At 32.4% G+C, this 19,517-nt stretch overlaps 1 protein-coding gene across 8 annotated transcripts; it reads right to left on the bottom strand.

Annotated features, from left to right (window-relative positions):
* Positions 1 to 328: 328 nt before the first annotated feature.
* On the bottom strand, positions 329 to 15,762 carry LOC129804347 (uncharacterized). 8 transcript variants are annotated; one of them, XM_055851585.1, is made up of 6 exons: positions 15,008 to 15,762; positions 6,296 to 6,544; positions 6,104 to 6,231; positions 5,841 to 6,034; positions 5,079 to 5,148; positions 329 to 1,565 (listed from the first exon to the last, which is right to left on the bottom strand). In XM_055851585.1, the coding sequence occupies exons 1-6, from the start codon at positions 15,307 to 15,309 to the stop codon at positions 1,552 to 1,554; spliced, it is 957 nt and encodes a 318-aa protein (XP_055707560.1). In that variant the 5' UTR covers positions 15,310 to 15,762; the 3' UTR covers positions 329 to 1,551. The 8 variants fall into 8 exon arrangements, with proteins under 8 accessions (XP_055707560.1, XP_055707558.1, XP_055707559.1 ...); XM_055851583.1 differs by having other exon boundaries at positions 6,098 to 6,231; positions 15,008 to 15,756; XM_055851584.1 differs by having other exon boundaries at positions 5,079 to 5,145; positions 6,098 to 6,231; positions 15,008 to 15,756.
* Between the last annotated feature and the right edge of the window lie 3,755 nt (positions 15,763 to 19,517).

The following is a 19,517-nucleotide window of genomic DNA, read 5'->3' as shown; positions in this document are numbered from 1 at the left end:
AAACATAAAGCCAGCAGATATTGAACGAAAATGACTTTTAAAATCGGAAGTAAGCCACAGTGTATATTTTTCTTTAACCATAGTATTTTACTTAACACCTCTTTTTAACCAACTAATGTATGATAATTAATGACGACACTACTATAATCTAAAAAGTCTCACACATCGATACTTCATGGTTCCGTCTATAACTGCCTCCTTGTCATATCATTTTGAATTGTCTTTGATGTGCCATCCTTAAAGACATGACTTTTGCCTCACTGAGAGAAATTGAACTTGCAAAGTTTGAGGTCAAAGTTCGAAATGGTGAAGGTAAAATGACAAAGACTCACATTACCAAAATATTTTTATTTTTGTTAAAAACATACAAAAAGTGTTTGTATAAAACTAATATTAATTTGTCATGCGAAAAATATCTAAATTATCCTAAGCAGTTTATACGTAAGTTTTATGCAAAAAAAAATATGTCTTAGAGACAAAAAAGGAAGATGATCAGAGAGAAGAATCTTAAGCTAAAAGTATATCTTAAAATCCTAAAAGATGTCAGATTTTTAAATAATTTTCAATTTTTTCAGCATATTTACAATTTCTTTTTTTTCTCCCTATTGCCTTAAAAATCTTAGCAAATATTGTATTTAATTCTCTCTCATTTAATAAAGACCTTACATCAAAACCTTAAAACTAAAAAGTGTATCTTTCCAGTTAGAGAGTATTGTTATTATTTACAAGAGTAATTTTTTTAGTGGTTGCTCAATTCCCTTTGGGGTGTTGTTTTCCAAAAAAAAAGAAACCTCACCACTAAAGTCGTCAAACATGATATAAACTAGACATTTTTAATGTTTTTTTCGCTGAGTTTTGTACAGAAAATTAAATTCCATTGCGAAAGAGTTCGTTTTTTTTTTGTATTTGTATTTTGCCTCAAGCAGTGAGGATATTGTTTCTTGTTTGAAGAAGAAATTATTAATATAATAATTTAAAATTAATATTCAAAGTGATTCAAGTTGAAGCACTAATTCTAGGATTATATAACTTAAACTGTAGAGAGCTACCTCTTGCGAGGAAGAGAGTCACTGCGTTTTAATAATGCTAACCTTTAAGTATGTGTTGTGTTTGTGTTTAAATTCTACCTCACGTTACATTTCCTGTCGAGAATTATATACTTGTGTCAATATTGTCGAATTGTACGATATTGAAAGGGAACAGTGTTGGAAATGACCGTACAATTGCAATTTAATTAAAATAAAAAAAAGAAGAAGTGCGCACACACTTGCAGGTGATATTTTTTTTGCCTCAACAGGGCGTTTCGTGGAATTTTTCTCAGTGCATGGCGTTAACCCTTGCGGCTAGGTCGTTATGCAAAAGCATCCAATTAGGCGTGGGGTCCTCTGTGGTTGTGGTGTGTGTGACGTCGTTTTTTGCGGATGGGACACCCACTATCATCTTGTTCCACAATCTCTTCCGGCGATGAATCTGATGAGGATGAAGAAACATGACGGAACCAGGGAGGCAGCTCAGAGCTTCCAATGAGTATTTTAGAGCAGAACTTAAAGTCTATTCTGGGGTGGCTGTAAGATTATTCAAATTAACAATTTTTCTTGTGATGTTCCAATTTTAAAACTATTTTTCATATTTTAATTAACCCTCAATTGCCCTTGAAATAATACATTTAGGGAGGTGGGGGTAGTTTCAAACATCCATAGCTTTCGGGAATGTAAATTTTTATTCTAGGATGTGTACTGTAGGTACTGTATATCAAAGAGAAACAAGCTTGAATATTTATTATATTCATTTGGCAAATTAATTTTCAAAAAAATTGGGCTAAATGATACTGCCCCACTTTTTAATCAATATCAATAAATAATCTCAGATGAGAGATATCTAGGGGAAAGCGCGCTACCTTCGAACGATTTATGCTTCGAACAATTCTTTTTTTTTCAATGTGTTATAAGTGAATTTGGGCTATTATAATATATTTTAATAGCTCTTCCAATGTCTCAAATTTTAAGAAAAGAGTTAGAGGTGAAAACCATAAGCAACATAGAGAAAAAATTGAATTGTCCGAAGGTAGCGCCCTTCCCCTATAGTTGTAGGCCTCATTTATAACTATATAATACACCAGCATAATACACCGGTGTATTACGCCGACGTAATACGCCGATGTATTATGCCGAATACTAAAGAATTGCTGAATATTAGATAATGTTAATGCGAAAGAGGGGTATACCTTTGAAATTGGGTTTATTCCTCCTCTTTTTATGTGGAATTAGTCATTATCATAATACAATTCAATTTCACGATTGGTTTGTGGAGCTTAATTATATCATGTTACTGTCTAGATCCATTTAAAAATTAGGGAAGACCCTAATTTCGAAGGCGCCCCAATGCAAAGATACCCCACTGCTCCCTATTAATTATTAACTATATAAAAATTTAGACATTAGGAAAAATCCTTTAATATCCATTCAATATTGTCAATATCTAATCCTAATGACTAAATGTTTAAGGACCCCAAATTTAGAACAAGTAGGGTGAAATCACCACTTCTCGCCAGTGCCCCACTTTTCGCCACTTAAATTGAAATCGGTATTTTTTGCGATTTGTGAAATAAATGAGCCGCAAAGTTCATTGTATTTTTACTGCTGCTACGTATAGAGTCGAAAAATAGTAATTATTGGTTTTGAATTTACGATTTTGAGCATTTTTCAGAGTAATATTTTAAGCAAGTGCTTCGAATCCAATATTTCTTACCCAATATACTAAATGTTATCAAATTTTCATCAAGCAAAATGTACCTATTTGGATAAATAATTTGTCTATTGAACATTTAATAAAATTTCTGGAATAAATAAAATTTGTATTTAGTTAATTAATATTTCATTTTATATTATATTTATATAAAAATAAGGCATGGCGAAAAGTGGTAATATTTTTCAATGATTTTACCACCTGTAACCATCTCTTTTCAAAAGGGGACGCTAACTTCACTTCGTAGATTCTCAGTTGTCAAATATGGATTGTTTACTTTAAGCAATAGTCCAATAGTTTTATTTCTCAAATGGCGAAGAAAAATCATTTAAAGTGAGTAATAATAGGGTGATCATGAGGAAAGAGGAATACTGAATGTATTCTTTGCGAAATACTTATTGCCCAAAATAATCGAGTTTGAACCTTTCCAAGTCGGTGGCGAGAAGTGGTTACAGAACTGACGAAAAGTGGTAAAAAGTGGCGAAGAAGTGGTTATTTTTGCATTGTTAATAAAAATCAGTTTTTTAAGTAGTCCAGGGTTAAATTGGACGACTATTGCTTTCACGAATCTGTAGCTATTACATCTAAGTAACCTTGTGTCTAATTTGAGTTATCTTGTAACAAGGGTTCAAAAGTTATAATAAAATTAATTCCTCTTTTTCCTAAACATGGCGATAAGTGGTTACTCCACCCTACTACTTTACCATAAGTACCATAAGTACTTTACTTATGGTCTCCTCGCAAAAAACTTTACAATGCCACAAAATTCTTCGAAAAACCTCAAAATTAAAACTATTTCAGGTGCTTTAATAGCCCATCAATTTTTTTGGTTTTCGGAATCTTTCTGACAAAAATTGCGACGACGCCATAAATAAAGACAGGCCACAAATAATGCAGCCATCCTGCTAGAGCCACTCGCGACTTAAAATTATGTCATCTAATGGAAGAAAAACTAATGAAAATATTGAGGATATTACAGTACTTGAATTCATCTTTCGCAAATTAACATTGCAAAGAAAATCATGAGAAATCAATATCAGCCAGATCTTTTACTAAAATTCTAAAAGGGACACGCTCTTACTAGCGTTTTAAAAAATTAAAAATGTAGTCATAATGATAACCAAGCACAAATTCAAGGGTTGAAACATTTTTGTAACTTTTTTGCTGTTCCCCCTATAAATTCACGGATTTTTAAATGAGTTCAACAACTAGGTCATGGGGTTCGTAAAACATAAATCCATGAAATTCATAAATTCCATAAATTAGGCAAAGAAAAATTTCATTTGCTGGCTTTTCTCCCCCGGTCTCCCCTATTGTATTTTCTTCATATAATAAAAAAAATAAAAATAGACCAATTTAAGATGTGTTTGAGTCAGAATTAGGAAAAGTTAATTATTAAAAAAAAAACAAATTGACAAAATATTTATTTAACCCTTTTATCCTTGTCAGTAGAGATGGTAAAATTTCAGAAATTTCACAGCAGTCGCCATCTACTTTAGGCGGAAATTCATGAAATTTCTTGAAATTTACCAACTCTACTTGTCAGTAAAAATTTTACAGTGATTATCTATCGTCTACTACTTTCTATGATTGGAAAGACTAAAAAGATAAGATTAAGACTAAAAATGTACAAAATATTCAAAATGTATTTTTTTTTATTTTTGAAAACCTCCAGATCGTCAAAAGAATATTAAAATATGAAGGTATATAGCGGATATACAAGTGTGAGTCAAAATCGAGTTATTTTACTGTTATTTCTTTAACTTTAATTATTGAAAGTTTGAATTTCCAAATAGGTTTACATAAATTTTCAAATTTTTCTCTATTACTGCCTAGTTCTATATGAATCTATAAAGCTAATTACGGCAAAAAGATTGTTTTTTTTTTTACTTTTTACATTTTAAAATTTTATAGGGAGAAGCTGGGCATCTTTGAAAGTGGGGCACCTTTGAAATTGGGATTTTTCTCATATGTTTAAGTGAAACTGAGCCATATCATAATTTAGCTTCTCAATCTGTTTATGCAGCTAAATTATATCACAATAAGGCTCAATTTTATTTAAAAATAGGTAAAAAAATCTCAATTTCAAAGGTACCCCACTTTCAAAGGTGCCCCACTTACCCCTAATACTAATAAATAAATATTTGAGATGAATATAGTGATATATAATATATATTTTTATATTTTAAATTTTTATTGCCACTTTTATTTTTTGGTATCACAAAATACATATCTCATAATTCTTGATTAGATTGAAAGGAACTACTTTAAAATGCAATTGAGGATTAATTTATAAATCATGATTAAAAATTATTAAATTAAATTTTACTTACCGAGGCACCTTCTCCATTGAAGAGTAAGGCCCGGTATTTTTACTAATGTAGCTCCAGGGGTAAGGGGCTGCTAAACAGGAAGAGATATCAATTAAAAAATGTCTATCAACAAAATATGAAAAAAGTAACACAGAAAAAAAATGAACACCACATGGACAAAAACACACGAAAACATGGATGCAATAAACTCAGGCACAAACAATTAGAACTGTTAGCGTTGGAATTTGAGAAATCAGATATTACCAGGCATGGTCCGAAATATGCTGAAATAGCAACTCTGTAATCGTGGATTCTTCCTCCTCAGCAACAAATTAACCAAGTGAAACAAGAAAAAGAGACAAAAGTGGAAGAGAAATTGTCTGTGTAATGTGAAAATTGTGATGCAGACGTTGATTGTGCACAATTTTCATTCAACTCCCTTCATTGACTATATAAAGTGCCAAAAGGGAAATATCGCGCGCGGAACATTTTGTATACTCGCGATATCAATGAAACTTGTATATTTATGTGTAATTTGACCTGGGATTGTGACCAATGTCTTATGTGGTGTTGTGGAAACGTGAGAAAAACTATATTTCGCGCAATTGTGGCGTCGTGCCAAAAAATATATCATTTCAAGTGCAATTGACTTGATTTTATGGATCAAGATGTATTCATTATATTGCCTGGATCCCGGATGATGCTAGCACGATGAGATGCGCGATTTTTTTTTTGTTTGTTTGTTAGAAGGGTTAAAAAGCACTCAATTGCACACTCACATGCCTCACAGCTGTGCTGGAAGAAGAATTGTGATGCCTTCAGGATATTTCCGTCTTGATCGTGCACATCAATGGCCAACCCTAAATTCTTGCTGGGCTTCTCCCACAGCTTCACGGCCTGCCTCACGTCCAGTTCAACCCAGCCGACAAAGGACTTGTCCACCATTGTGCTGCTGTACATGCGCTTCTTGCGTTCAGCTGAAATATACCAAAGGAAATCAATTTAGTCGAACGATCCCTAGAATGCAAAGTTAGAAAAACCTTTACGATGCTTCTTCACGTAGGCAGATACGCTTATATGGATCAGCTCATCCATTTGGCCACAGTCGTTCGTCTGTCTTGTTTGATTTCTCCTCTCGGATGTTCCAATGTTCGGTGTTTCAATCTTGTACAGCCTAAGAATAAAGATATCATTTAGCATCAAGTACTGGGAATCATCATCTAAAATGAATAGAGTACCTAAGGGTAGCTGCAGTAAGATTCATATTGGAGTTAATTGTGGGTAGTTCGAAATTCAAATTGTAGGAATTTCCTTCATTCCAGAATGTCTCATTGGTATTCCTGGGGGCTTGGCACAATGGATAGGCGGCAATATCATGAGAATTGGGGTAGATGGGATCATTAGAATTCTCAAGGGGTCTGGTATCATTTCTCAGTATGTTTCTGAAAATGGTTTCCTTAATGGCATCCAGGGCTCTTTCTTCGAAACTGTAATGAAACAGAAAGCGTCTGTTAAAGCCTTTGAAAATTACTGATACATATTTTTGAGTTAAATAATAATGAATATATTGACAAATACTTAAAATTAAATCTCAATTGTCTAAAATGTTATAATTTCTGGTAGGTAAAACCGACCGTGAAACTTCTATTCTGCAATTTCAGGACAAAATTGTCCGTCCGGTGAGCGTCGGTGAGGTAGTTTAATCCAAAATTGAAACACTAAAGTTTCCAGAGCTTACGATCTTAGTTGAAGTATAATCGATGATGAAGGACTGGCGCAATGTACTTTGAGAGGAACTTTCCGGTGTTCGCCAGTAAAAAAAAAGGTCACCCTAAGATGAAAACACTTTTTTCGTCTTGCCCAGAGCTTTCGGTCCCGATGTAAACCTTCTTCAGTGGCTAAAAAGAAGGTCCACATCGGGAACGAAAGCTCTGGGCAAGACGAAAAAAGTGTTTTCATCTTAGAGTGACCTTTTTAACTGGCGAACACCGGAAAGTCCCTCTTTAGTTGATGTATTTTCAAAATTTTCAGAGTAACTAATTTGAGCTTTCGTTTTAATAAAAATATCAAGATTAAATAGCCAACCTGTAAAATTATATGTTTAAAAACATAAGAACTGTATCTTTTTGTATGTGACTCTGAAAGAGTTAAGTTAAACCTTAAATTGTTGATCTATGTGTAAATGCAAAGTTATAAATTTCAAGTATTTTTAAGCCAAATTATCAAAAGTTTTTAGACTTATACTTATTATGTCTAAATTATACATATTAAAGATTGTTTATTCAATATTTATAATAATTATATTTTTTTATTAATTGTTATTTTTGTTTATCATACCGACAAAGAATTCAAGTTAAAACATAACTACAATTTATTTTTTGTTCATTTATTTTCAACTGAAGGGAATTGCCAGTTTCCGAATTATTTTTAAAGTTCATATTTCAATATTAGAGTAATTTTGTTTGTACATAAACTATTGTATATTGCTTTAAAAATAGGTAGGATGTATTAACAAGTTTTTAAACAAGAAAATATGTCATTGATTTCAAACGAGAACGAAAACCATTTTAAATTTAATGACGATCAAATTGTTTGTTGTACCATTTTTAAATTATTTTTTTTTATGTTATAAATGTATCAATTTAAACTCATTAACAGTGTATTATGTTTTTATTATAAAGTCTAACTTTACTTTTAAAAATATTAATCACATTTATAATATAGGTTTATTAATCTGAAAAATTAGGAAATGAATAGTTTTTCAAGTATTTTTTTTTATTTTTTAAATCATGACTAAGAATTAATAATCCTTGTAATATTTTTAATGTTGTTTTAGAAAAATGTCAAGAATTTACTTAATCTTTCAAGCAATTTAAGTCCATTTATCCTTACAAACAAGAAATTGTAATACATTTCAATAATTATGTAAACTTTATTTCTTTAATTGCTTTTTTTATGTAAGTCGCCAATTAGATTAAAAATAGAACCCTATAAGTTTTTACAAAGTAATAACTGCCATTCATAAGGTATGCTTTTAATTTCAGTTTTTCTGCCTACAACCTGTTTTAATCGTCACCAATTGACTGCAATATTAATCTCGAAATAGTCAGGTGTATACGTGATTTGAGCAACGTGGAAAATTTCGCGCGGGAAAAAGACGTGCCAAAAGTTCCGAGAAGTCCCAAAGGAACAAGATTGAATACGTGAATCAATTGTGAGCGTGGTTTTTCGGGTATTTCTTGAAGGTCACCCAAACGACATTAGACCGTCTAAATATGTGCGACGAGACGGAGCTAAAGGAGGGAGAGAAGTACAAAAAAAAAAAGAAGTGAAGAGCTGCATTCAACTGCATCAAATAATATGCGGAATATCGTGATAAAACTGATAGACAGACGTCTGCAGTTCAGAAGCAGCCAAGTGATAAATTACTCGAAGAGAGTGGCAAACGAGAAAGAGAGGGAAATCACGCGACAGGAGACATACAAACTCCACAATATTGTCCATGATTAAATCATTAAAGAAATATCTTTGCTAAATTCCACATGATGAGTATATGGTAAGCCTACATCTCTAGGTATGACCATTTCTCATTTTATTTCTCATCATTAATTAATTGCCATTGCAGAACCAATGTAATGTTAATTGCATTTCTCACCCTGCCTTACTGTCCAATCATTTCACTTATAAATCGACTTTCTGTGGATGGGTGCACTCGAAGAAAATATTTGTAAAATTAACAAAACCTTTATTTTCAGAGATATTGATTTTTTAATCGAATTTCAATTAAACTCCCTCTTGGAAGAATCTTACTGTAGGGGCAAGTTAGGTATTTTGTAAAGAATTGGTGAAGGACTCGAAAATGAAGTATTCTACTTCATTATTCTAGTAATAATGCACTATTAAAAAAAAAATTAATATAAAAAGTGGCTTCAATTTTTATTACTCAAGGGCTGTCCCTTTTTTAGGGATTCAGGGGTGACACGATAACTTATTTTCGATACTATCGACTGTCGATTCTGAAAAATTTAAACGATAGCAGGACTTCCTGTAACTAATATAGATATTAGTTACATAAAAAGTCGACATTCGCTTAATCTAACAGATATAGATTTATCGATACTATCGATTCGACAGTGTCGAAAAGTTATCATTCCACCCCAGATTTCTAGGGGTTCTAGGTTTTCGTTACTTGTAATATCAGGCATACAAATATTTGCCATTAGTGAAACGCATTTTAAAATCCGAATTAACTACACAGTTTTTAAATGTATCTTAATTTGTAAAATATGGAAATTTATAGAGAATAAAATTAGTCAGAAAAACGAACTATCGTTATTAATGATTAATTTTTATCAAAGCTCTGTGGGGAAACATACCTAAGAATCGAATTTGACAAGAATATTAAAACGATTTGTTTTGTTAATTTTTTTTTATACTGCCAATAGGACGAGTTTATTCACTATCTGTCATGTTGATTTATATTACATTAATGACAATTAGTTGAATTCAAGACAAATGTAGTTTGCAATAATTACATAGACAATAAACTGATTATAAAATACTTAAGAAAAAACTTGAAGACATTAACCAAATGTTAATGTCTTCACCCATCGCCGACTTTCCTAATGTTTTCGAAATATAGGGTGTTTTGTTAATTGAATATATATAATATATGTTTTTTTTAAGAAAATGGTTGAATTTTGTAAGTTCCAATATATGTACTTATTAAATATTATTCGAATCTGTAAAATTAACAAAGGATAATTAAATAAAAAAGATAGCATTATCAAAATTAGTATAGTTAACAAATTGACTTTGTTAGTCTAATCAAGCTTCTCAACTCAGTGTTTAAGAGCAAAAGAAGATACCACTTTTCCACGTCAAAGTTATTAATGGAAGTCTCAATAGCAGGCATGTTCAAGTGCAAGTGCCTCGAGCCATACTGATAATTGCTCCAACCAATTTCTTCTCAATCTCAATCGATCTAAACCATCTTCTCTTGTCGCGTTCTAATAAAATATAATATAATTGCCCCATTAAATGGTCACCCTCGCATCCACTTTATCAAGTCGCGCTCTGCGCCTTTTGCCATCACCCATAATCATTTTCGAGCCAGACATTTCGTCTGCGATGATGCACACGAAAATTAATGGTCACCACGTCTCCTTCCACTGTATTTCCGCATTTATTTCGTATTACATAATTTATTTTATTTATCAATGTGTGTGAGCGAATGTTCTAATATTCGTCTAAAACTTCCACAGACAATCTCTTGGACTATGGTATGGGAATTTTTGGCGGGAAAATCACACGTCGCCCAATTGAGCCCCCCAAAAACAACATCATGTGACCTTCCTGGCCCTTGATCCACTTGGTTCATTGAGAAACACTTGTCTGGGGCCACTAAGAGGCCCATCTCTTCACCCCCTTCCCCTCACTCACTTCGTTCATCTATTTAAGCGTCTTCAACTAGTCTCCCATCTCTAACCAGTCTCGCCTCGTCCCCAGACTCATGTCTCATCTTGGACAGATCGATCGAGAGAAATTCCATTGAGCCAGACGTCCCAGGACTAGACTGGGTGTGGAAAGAGAGGAGGAACGATGAAAAAGAAAACAAGACACATCGCCTTCTAGAAAATTATAAAATGGAAACAATTTAATTGTCTGGCTGGTTGTGGAAGTGGCATCTTTAGCTCTTCTTTCGTCTGTACGTCCAGACGTTAAATAGCTCCACATTTAGATGTTCGCAGCATCGTCCATTTCCGCAAGCAATTAACATCAAACGAATTACCTGATTCTCATGCCATTTACTCAATGATGAGGATGAAAATTGCCACAATTTTATGGCAATACTTTACAGTAATGGACAGCCCTAATAAATTCTAGATTTTTTTTTTGTAGTGCAAATTGATAAAGTTTTTGTGGAAAATACAACTCATTTTCAGGCTACAATGAGATCACGAAATTTGAATTATGTACAAATTTTTATAATATTAACAGTTCAATAATAATATAATTAGGGAATGTTTTCAAATATTTAATATACAAATTAGTTATTGTAATTTCAAAAAAAATGCAATACCAAGGAATTTTAACAGGGGGGTCATCGAAGTTCTGAGAAAGATATCTCTAACTGCTTTTGTATTGGTTTCTTCAATTTTAAGGAAAATTTTTACACCTTAAACATTTCAAGAATCGCTTTTTTTATTTTACATTTTCTAATAAAATGTCTAAATTTTAAATGGTATTTTTTATATTTTTTGGAGAAAAGTACTATCCGATTTTTATTCCTGCGTGATATTCTTCATTTGCAATTCATTTTTATTTTTAGTCTACCGTAAATAACTATTTTTTATTTATTACGTGTCCCATGGAAGATGATTTCCCCGAAATAACTAAATAAACTGGCAATATACGTCATATATGATATGCTTTAAAATTGTAAACAAAACGATTTCTTGAAGAAAATAAAACTAAACTTTAGGGGCAAATTTGTAGGAAAAAATCCAGTCAAATTTTCAGGGTTTAAGAATTGTTTGCAGGTTTTCTTTTTAAGTTTGGTATAGAAAAATGAAGATCAAATTCATTTTGACATATAGATAAAAAAAAATTAGACTTGCTTATTAAAATTTTAATGCAATTCGCTTTTGAGCATGAAATTGTGTGTCTTGTTCTTTGAATGGTCTATATATACAATTTGATCCATTTTTTAATAAAAAGTCGACTTGTCCCACAAAACGGTTTTAATTTAAATTAACTTAGGGTAAGTGTGCCAAATTTCGGCATAGTTGCATGCAAGCGCCAAAGTATCAAATTTGAAATGTAACATTTTTAATACAAATTGATTTTTATATTCCTTTTTCTTAAGGAGTGTTCCTTGGAAACTTGTTAACAATTTATCGTCTTTATTTTCTCTAAAATCATTCTTAGTAGATTTTAAATTTGGCACACTTACCCTATAGCAATGTGAAAAATAATGCGGCTTTATTAATTTTTAAATATAACAACATATTTATGATTTAGGTTATTTTTAGACTTTATACATTAAATTTACCTAAATCGAAAAATTTTTTCATATATATTAAAATATTGGCATTAATTTTTCGCATTATAGGCAATAAACCATTTTTGGGATAAGTTTACCTTTTTATTAATAAATAGAACAAATTATAAATATTAAGTGATTTACAGACACAATTTACACATTTGGACGTTCATAAGTGACAATTAATGTGAATTTCTTAAAAAATTTAATGAGAAAGCGTGATACCAGGATAAGACTGCATTTTTTCATAAAGAAATTTGAAGGTAAACAAAATATATTTTAGTTTTTTTTTCTTTTTTCTTTTTAGAAGATTTTTGTTCAAACTCTAAAAGATATGAAAAGCAACATTTATACAATATTTTCTAAAATAGACACATTATGAAAGTTCAGTCCTTAAGAACTCTCGGATATCCTTTGTAGAAACTCACAGGTTTTAGCATAGATTCATTAGAAGTTTAAAAAAATTCAAATATTTTCTTTACACTATTAAATATATTTCTGGCGTAAAGCAAAGTATTTTAAGAAAATAGAAATTTGTAGTTTTGGTACAGTTTTATAAAAATATGGATATAAAAAAAGTTATCAAAAATCGAAACTTAGAAATATAAAAAAATAACTATGTACATAGAAGTAAATTAAAAGCAAAAACAATTGGAGAACAGCTACGGCTGGTAATTCTTGTATAAAATGAAACAATAATGTGGTAAGAGTATGATATAAAATTAAATAAAAAAATTTCACATTTTAAATAAGGTGCAGTTTTATAAAACAACATTTTTACTTTAATAAGGTAAAATGCCCTCAAGTCGACCGGTTCCTCAATTCGACCGGTATAGTTATTTATTCAATTCATTTATATTTGCAATAATATTTGGCGTATGATCTAACATAAATTGGTCAATTATTCCATAAATAAATACGAATCAGTGACAATTTTATAGAAATTCACCATAAAACATTCAAATATTGACCCACCGATCGAATCGAGGAACCGGTCGACTCGAGGGCACTTTACCTTAATTGCCTTGCAAAAATAAGTTTTGGTCAATAAAAAATATTGATCATTACTCCGTCCGAAACTATTGGTTTGGCATTTGCTTGTTAAAAGTTTGTCAAAAGGACGTTCATCAATGCAGAATATGTTAAAGTTTTGTCAAAATGCATTTGGATTTTGTTAAACATTAGTCAGAAAAACGTTTTGTTTTTTTTTTATAAATGGTATGAGAAATAGGGATTGTCTAAGTAAGAAATAACATCATTTTGACAATTTTTAGCATGATCCACTTGGTCATTTTCAAACCTTCAGAATAGTGATTCTTTTTCATAAAATCGATTTATTTTAAAAATAACAATTTTAATAACAGTACAACTAAAGTTATAATAACCGGCCGGTTGAATAGGAATGTGTGCAAATGTTCTAGGGTCGAAGGAATGACTGTTTGTCAGGAAACACTTATTGGCAATTTTTATTTATTTGTAATTTTGTAATATGATGTTTTTTTATTAATCTACTTTTTCTATTAAAGATAGGTGTTCAAATTACATATCCCAAATGGTAGGGTGCCAATAGGTCAAGAGACACGAGTTCTTACCATCATCACGTTAAGATACGAGATCTCAAAGGTATTGCAAAAATTAAATTTAGTTTTCAGAATCTTTGATAATCGTTCCAAAGATCATATGCAGATCTTGAAATGATCAAAATATTTTACAGTTATGGTTGTAGCGGTTGTAGTCGTTGAAATTTGTTTTTGTATTTTACGATATAGTCTTTGCCGGACAGTTTGGAAGTCATGCACAAACCCTCGACTATATGTCTGGGAGTGTTGCATCCACGGGATTGTCTGCACATGATGGCGTGTACTTTCAATGCATTAAAATAGAGAATTATATGTATCATAGGCAGCAATCCCCGTGCCCAGACACATGCACATGCGGCAACAGTTATTCTGTCTGGGCGGGCAAATCCAGCCAAGATCAGTTCATGATCTTCCCAGGTCTTGAGTTGAGCGGGAGGACAAATGGTATGCCTTCTGCATGGCATAATCTGGTTATAGGAAAAAAGAGAGGGATAGAAGAAAAACCTCCTAAGAGGTGTTATTCGCGTCTTTGCCATGCATTGCCAGACGTTCATTGCATTCTTTTGATTCTCCATAGTCAAATCGACCTACAAAAAGTTCATTTGCAGATTTCAATGCTACTTCTAGACTACGGCCAGACAGAAATTCTATATAACCACGCACAAGACACATACACAGTCAATAATTGCGTTACAAAATAGCACAATAAGAATTTATTGCAAGACCGTCGTCACTCCATAAATGAAAGTCACTTTTAAAATTAGCATTTAGATAGGCGAGAGTAGCAATGATCACTGTCTGGTTTCCTCGATCCTGGAAAAACCATTACCAAAAGTTATAACATTTTACCACGCAGGAAAGATGATCACAATGATCTTCCTAACAATTTTCATCCAATACCTATCTCTCTGGTTAGGATGGGTGAGATATTTTTGCGCGTGCCAAGAGCACATGAAGATAATAGCGCGAATTCTATTAATAATATACACTTTGGGATGAATGTTGCATTTTCATGTAGAATTATGGGTGGAATTAACATGGCTAAAAATATATCCAACACTTTGATTATTTTCACATGCATTTTCTATCTTTAGATCACACGATCTTCTATAGCCTATCGGTCTGAACGTGTGGGAAAAATTACAATTACAAACTTTCGAAATTTCACCAATTTTCACTGAGAAAATATACCAAATTCTTTCCACGAATTCTCAATTAAATACCCCACAACCAATATAAATAAACCCGATTGCGGATGAAAATTCCCATACAGCACTTTTCACGATCATGATCAATTTTAAAATATAAATTTTCAAATTACTTACATTCGCCTCTGGGTGATTGTCGTGGAACTTGGTGTATTGTGGAGGAAGGACTCATTGTTCCTGATGCCGGTGGATTGGGAGAAGACATTGCGATTTTTCAGAGCAGCTTGACGATTGCGAATGGTTGTGATATTGATATTGTGTTGCCTGAGGATGTTGGGGTCAGGATTGTTGAGATCCAGGATGGTGCCAGATTCAAATTCAGGCGTCACTGGAGCACTGAGAACCATCGCAGAAAGGAGAAAGCTCATCACGAACGCCCCCTCAATCACAATCATTCCACCTCGTCGAAGATTTCCCATTTTCCCTCTTTCAATTAAAGTCTTCTTATCAGATTGTTTCTCAATCACAAGTTCAGCAAAGAAATTGCTACCTCAGTTCTCGTGCGTTCTCAAAAGAAAAATCCCTCCCGTCTGGGACAAGTGATCAATAGAAAATGATCAATGGAAAATTTAAAAGTTATTTTTCACTATCCACCATCTAGAGAAATCATAATTTGTCTGTCAATATGATGGGGAGAAAAAAAGTGTCTCAAACACTGCCGAAAATGTCACAAAAGATCACTTTCTTCTATTTTCTTTTTAAATAAATAAAATAATCGCGTCTGAGTGTGGTGGAAAAATGGGTGAAAAGCGTCCAACTTCTTGCAAGTCCGAATAGATACTAAATATATCAGTGGAAGTCGCTTCTGGATAGAGAGGATAATATCTAACGTAAAGAAACTTCTACCAACGAATGATCTTTCGCGCACGGTCTTTTAGCTTTTAAATACAAGATCATGCTATTCTCTTCGTGTCTTCGGTACTTTTCACCCGAAGTATCTTGGGCGTGATCAAAAAGTGGGGTTCGTAATCACACCCCTATGCTATATACTATTGTCCAAAAATTATTCGATGCTTTTCCTTTCCCTCCAAAAAAAAAAATAAATAAATAAAGCTTTTACAGTCGTTTTTGTATCATAATTTTCTCAAGTTATGAAATGTTATTTAGTGATCTTGTCAGCCCCCATATTTTATTGTATAGTCCTACATGTTACTTTCTGTATCCTGGGCATGAACTAATAAATTTATTATTATTATTATTAATTACGTGACTACTAAGTCCTATATCTATGCTGAATGAGCTGAATATTATGATTTTGTAAAATTTAAATATTTTCGTCAGCCCTATTTAAGTAATTTCATTTTAAGTGAATGGTCACGAGTGATTGAGTCTGATTGAAAATAAAAATATTTCACGGATTTTACGATTTTTTGAATGTCTACTGTCTACTAATATGACTTTAATTTTAAATTTCTAGTGGAATAAAACACAACGGTATTTAATCTTTCGAAACTCCTGTTATGAAATAGTCAATCAAAATCTTCATATTTAATTGTTTAATTCTTAAAATTCTTCTTTCAAAGTGGGTAGGTGTGCATTTTTCATACACTGATGTTTTGCACTCAATTTAAAGGATTAACTAGTAAAAAAATTTTTTGGTTAACTCATTCTTCAAGGCATAATATGAATTTAAAAAAAGTACTTTTTTTGTATTTGAAAGACCATTATGACGCAAAAGCTAAATTTGAAAACTCTTAAAAAAAACCTCGTTCTTTTATATTCTCAAAATATTTAATTGAAGTAAATCCTTTGACATTTGTTAAAAAAAAGAAAAAAAAATGTTTATTTCTAGCCTTTAAAAGCTGTTTGTCTTATGAAGAAACACTTAATGATTGTTTTTTCAAAGGATGACGAAAGAATATATCCATAGCAGACGAATAATTTATATGTAACATTACTATTAATTAATGGAAATTTATCAGACTATATTTAGTATCTGTATGATTTTAATGTAAAATTAAACCATTCAGTGATCGTCATTGATCTTTACGATTCTCGTTATGTGATTAATTGGTCTGATTGATCTGTTCTATGACGTTAGAGAACTTTGAATAAAATTCTTTATTTACCAAGTTATGATAATATTTATCTATTTTTACTACTATTATTTTTACAACTGTTTAATAATTTGCAATTGAGATCGTCTGCGATCTGGTGCAGCAAAGTGATTCTTCTAAATTAAAATGATCTCGTCGCGAGATTAGCAATCAGAAGCAGACGAATAAATTTAGAGAAAATTTCTTTCAATTGATTTGTCTCTCCTCAATGGGATTTCCGGTGATCAGCATCGTAAAATTTCACAATGGTATCATCACATATTTCTTGAGAATTTAGGTAAAAAAAACCGCCGGTTCATACGATTCACAAAAATTCGTTACATTCAAGAGAATTCTTCGAAAAAAAGATCTCAAAATGTGTCCATATAGTCCCAATATTATACGGTGGTCCTGACATATTACTAATTTTCTTGTTAACTGTTAAAACATAATCAGAGGAGACAATCGCATTCTTCTCGATCATTTCCTTTTCCACCACATTTGTTCACCAATTTGCCATAATTTATACGGCATTAGGAGCAGCATAAAAAAAAGGGAGAAGCAGCATCCACTGTCTCGTGCGTGTCTCATCGATCTTACATCGTCTAGTCCCTGGCTCAAGTCTCAAGAATTCAATAGGTCCAGGTATGATTAATGTTTTGATTGCGACACACTTTTCTGTATCTCTTCACTTCTTCTTTGGCAATTTTTTGCTAGACATCCGTAGACGAAGCATCTTTTCCAGCATTCTTCGGCACATAATCACCTGCCGATGAGACAGATGAGAGATAAATCTTCTCCCTTTTTTTATTGCCATAGTCTCGACTGAGGGTGTTTCCTCGAAACTAACACACTTCATGGGAAAACTCTTATGACGCACAAACATAAGACCAATTCCTTGACTTGGAGAAGGAAGAAATTCCATGGAATGAATTGAGGCTCAAAATTGGCGGGAAATGATTAGAATTGCTATGCTGTACATAAACCGATTCACATGAAATTTTGCCGGTTTAAGCATCAATTTGCTACATAGTAAATATGTTTATTCTATCTGTAACATGAGCAAATTAAGCTCAAATTGTAGTCAATATACATATAACAATTCACTAACTCTATCGTCCTCAAAATGTCCCTGAATCTTCCCATCATGAGAATTTCTCTTGGGAGCCCAAAATGAAAAAGACACGCACCATACGCATGAGAACTCTCTCAAATTGAATTAAATTATCCCCAATTTTAAGGTGGCTCTTCCCACCCAATGCGTAAGTGCGTCAATGTACTACATGTTCAGCATTCTTCCATCGTGAATGGAATTGCCAACAAGTCTCGTGATAATATTATTGTCTTGAGGGGCAATTTCAGAGTCGCCGGCTCAGGGAAAATTGCCGACAGACCCAGATAAATCATCCTATTGTCCACCTGATTGGCTAGAAAATACTGTCTAGCTCTAGTCCAAAACAATTTGAGCAAGAGACAGAGGCTCGTCTACGAATTATAGGTCATTTCCTGTCTAAATAATCTATTATACTAATTTGTCCCCCAAAACGCACCCGGATTTCAATGATCTTATCAATTGGTTCTAATCAAATTTTCCCACCCCACTTGCACACAAATCTTCTGTAAGATTTCTCAGGATTTTCTAACTGCAGAAACACCTCCGCATCAATATATCTCTATATTTAGCTAAACCCTACCAAAGGTTCTCCGGAAGAACGCAACTCGCGAAGAATGTGCGATATATCCAATATCAAATGCAAACTCATGTATTTCAAACACAAGAAATTATCCTAACTCAGCTTATTTATTTTACACCAGTCACTATATGAAGGTTACATTCATGTCATGATTAGGAAAATTGGCGCAAAAAATTGTTCTAGTGTCCAATTATCCTAGGAAATTGAAATTTCATCTCCAACCACATTTTCAATTGGGCTCAATTGTCGTGCAATTTTCCTCATCTTCTTATAGCCCAATATGAAAGAATGTAGAGTTCATTGACTGATGTTTATGAAGTAGATTTTTGTGTACTGAGAGATCCTTGAATATTTTCCACAAATCAGAGCTGAGGAAATTCTAGTTCAAGATTGAGCTGTAAAACGTTGTGCAATGAAAATTATATCTGGTAGTCAAACAAACACAGAAGAGAAATAAAGAAAAAACAGCTTAGGGGATGGCCTTGAAGCTTCGCACACTTTCTGGCTTCGAACACTTCAATTTTTTCCTCTTACTCCTTTAATGAATCTGACCTACAGTGTCAGCCATAAGTTTCTTGACAAATCTATATTCACGAAACCAGATAGAAAAAAATGATAAAAAATAGGAGTAACTTTTATTTTTTATCTCTTTTTGCAAATGAATTATTTATTTATTATTTATAGGGAAATACATCATCAGGAAGAATTGTGAAAAAGTGTGGGCATTGCTGTTTCTACCGAAAGGAGAATTCCTGGAATCAATTGCATATCAACAATAATTCTAACTTGCAAAACCAAAAGAAATAACTCAAGAACCAGGTAAGTGATGAAAGTTGATGATCTACACTGAGAGCATAGCGTCCTGCGAGATGAGTAAAAAATCCTCAATTTATTTTT

This window comes from Phlebotomus papatasi, chromosome 2, assembly GCF_024763615.1.
Source record: "Phlebotomus papatasi isolate M1 chromosome 2, Ppap_2.1, whole genome shotgun sequence".
NCBI classification, from domain to species: Eukaryota; Metazoa; Arthropoda; class Insecta; order Diptera; family Psychodidae; genus Phlebotomus; species Phlebotomus papatasi.
Note: the sequence above shows the minus strand (reverse complement) of the source record. Positions and strands in the feature narration are given on the sequence as shown.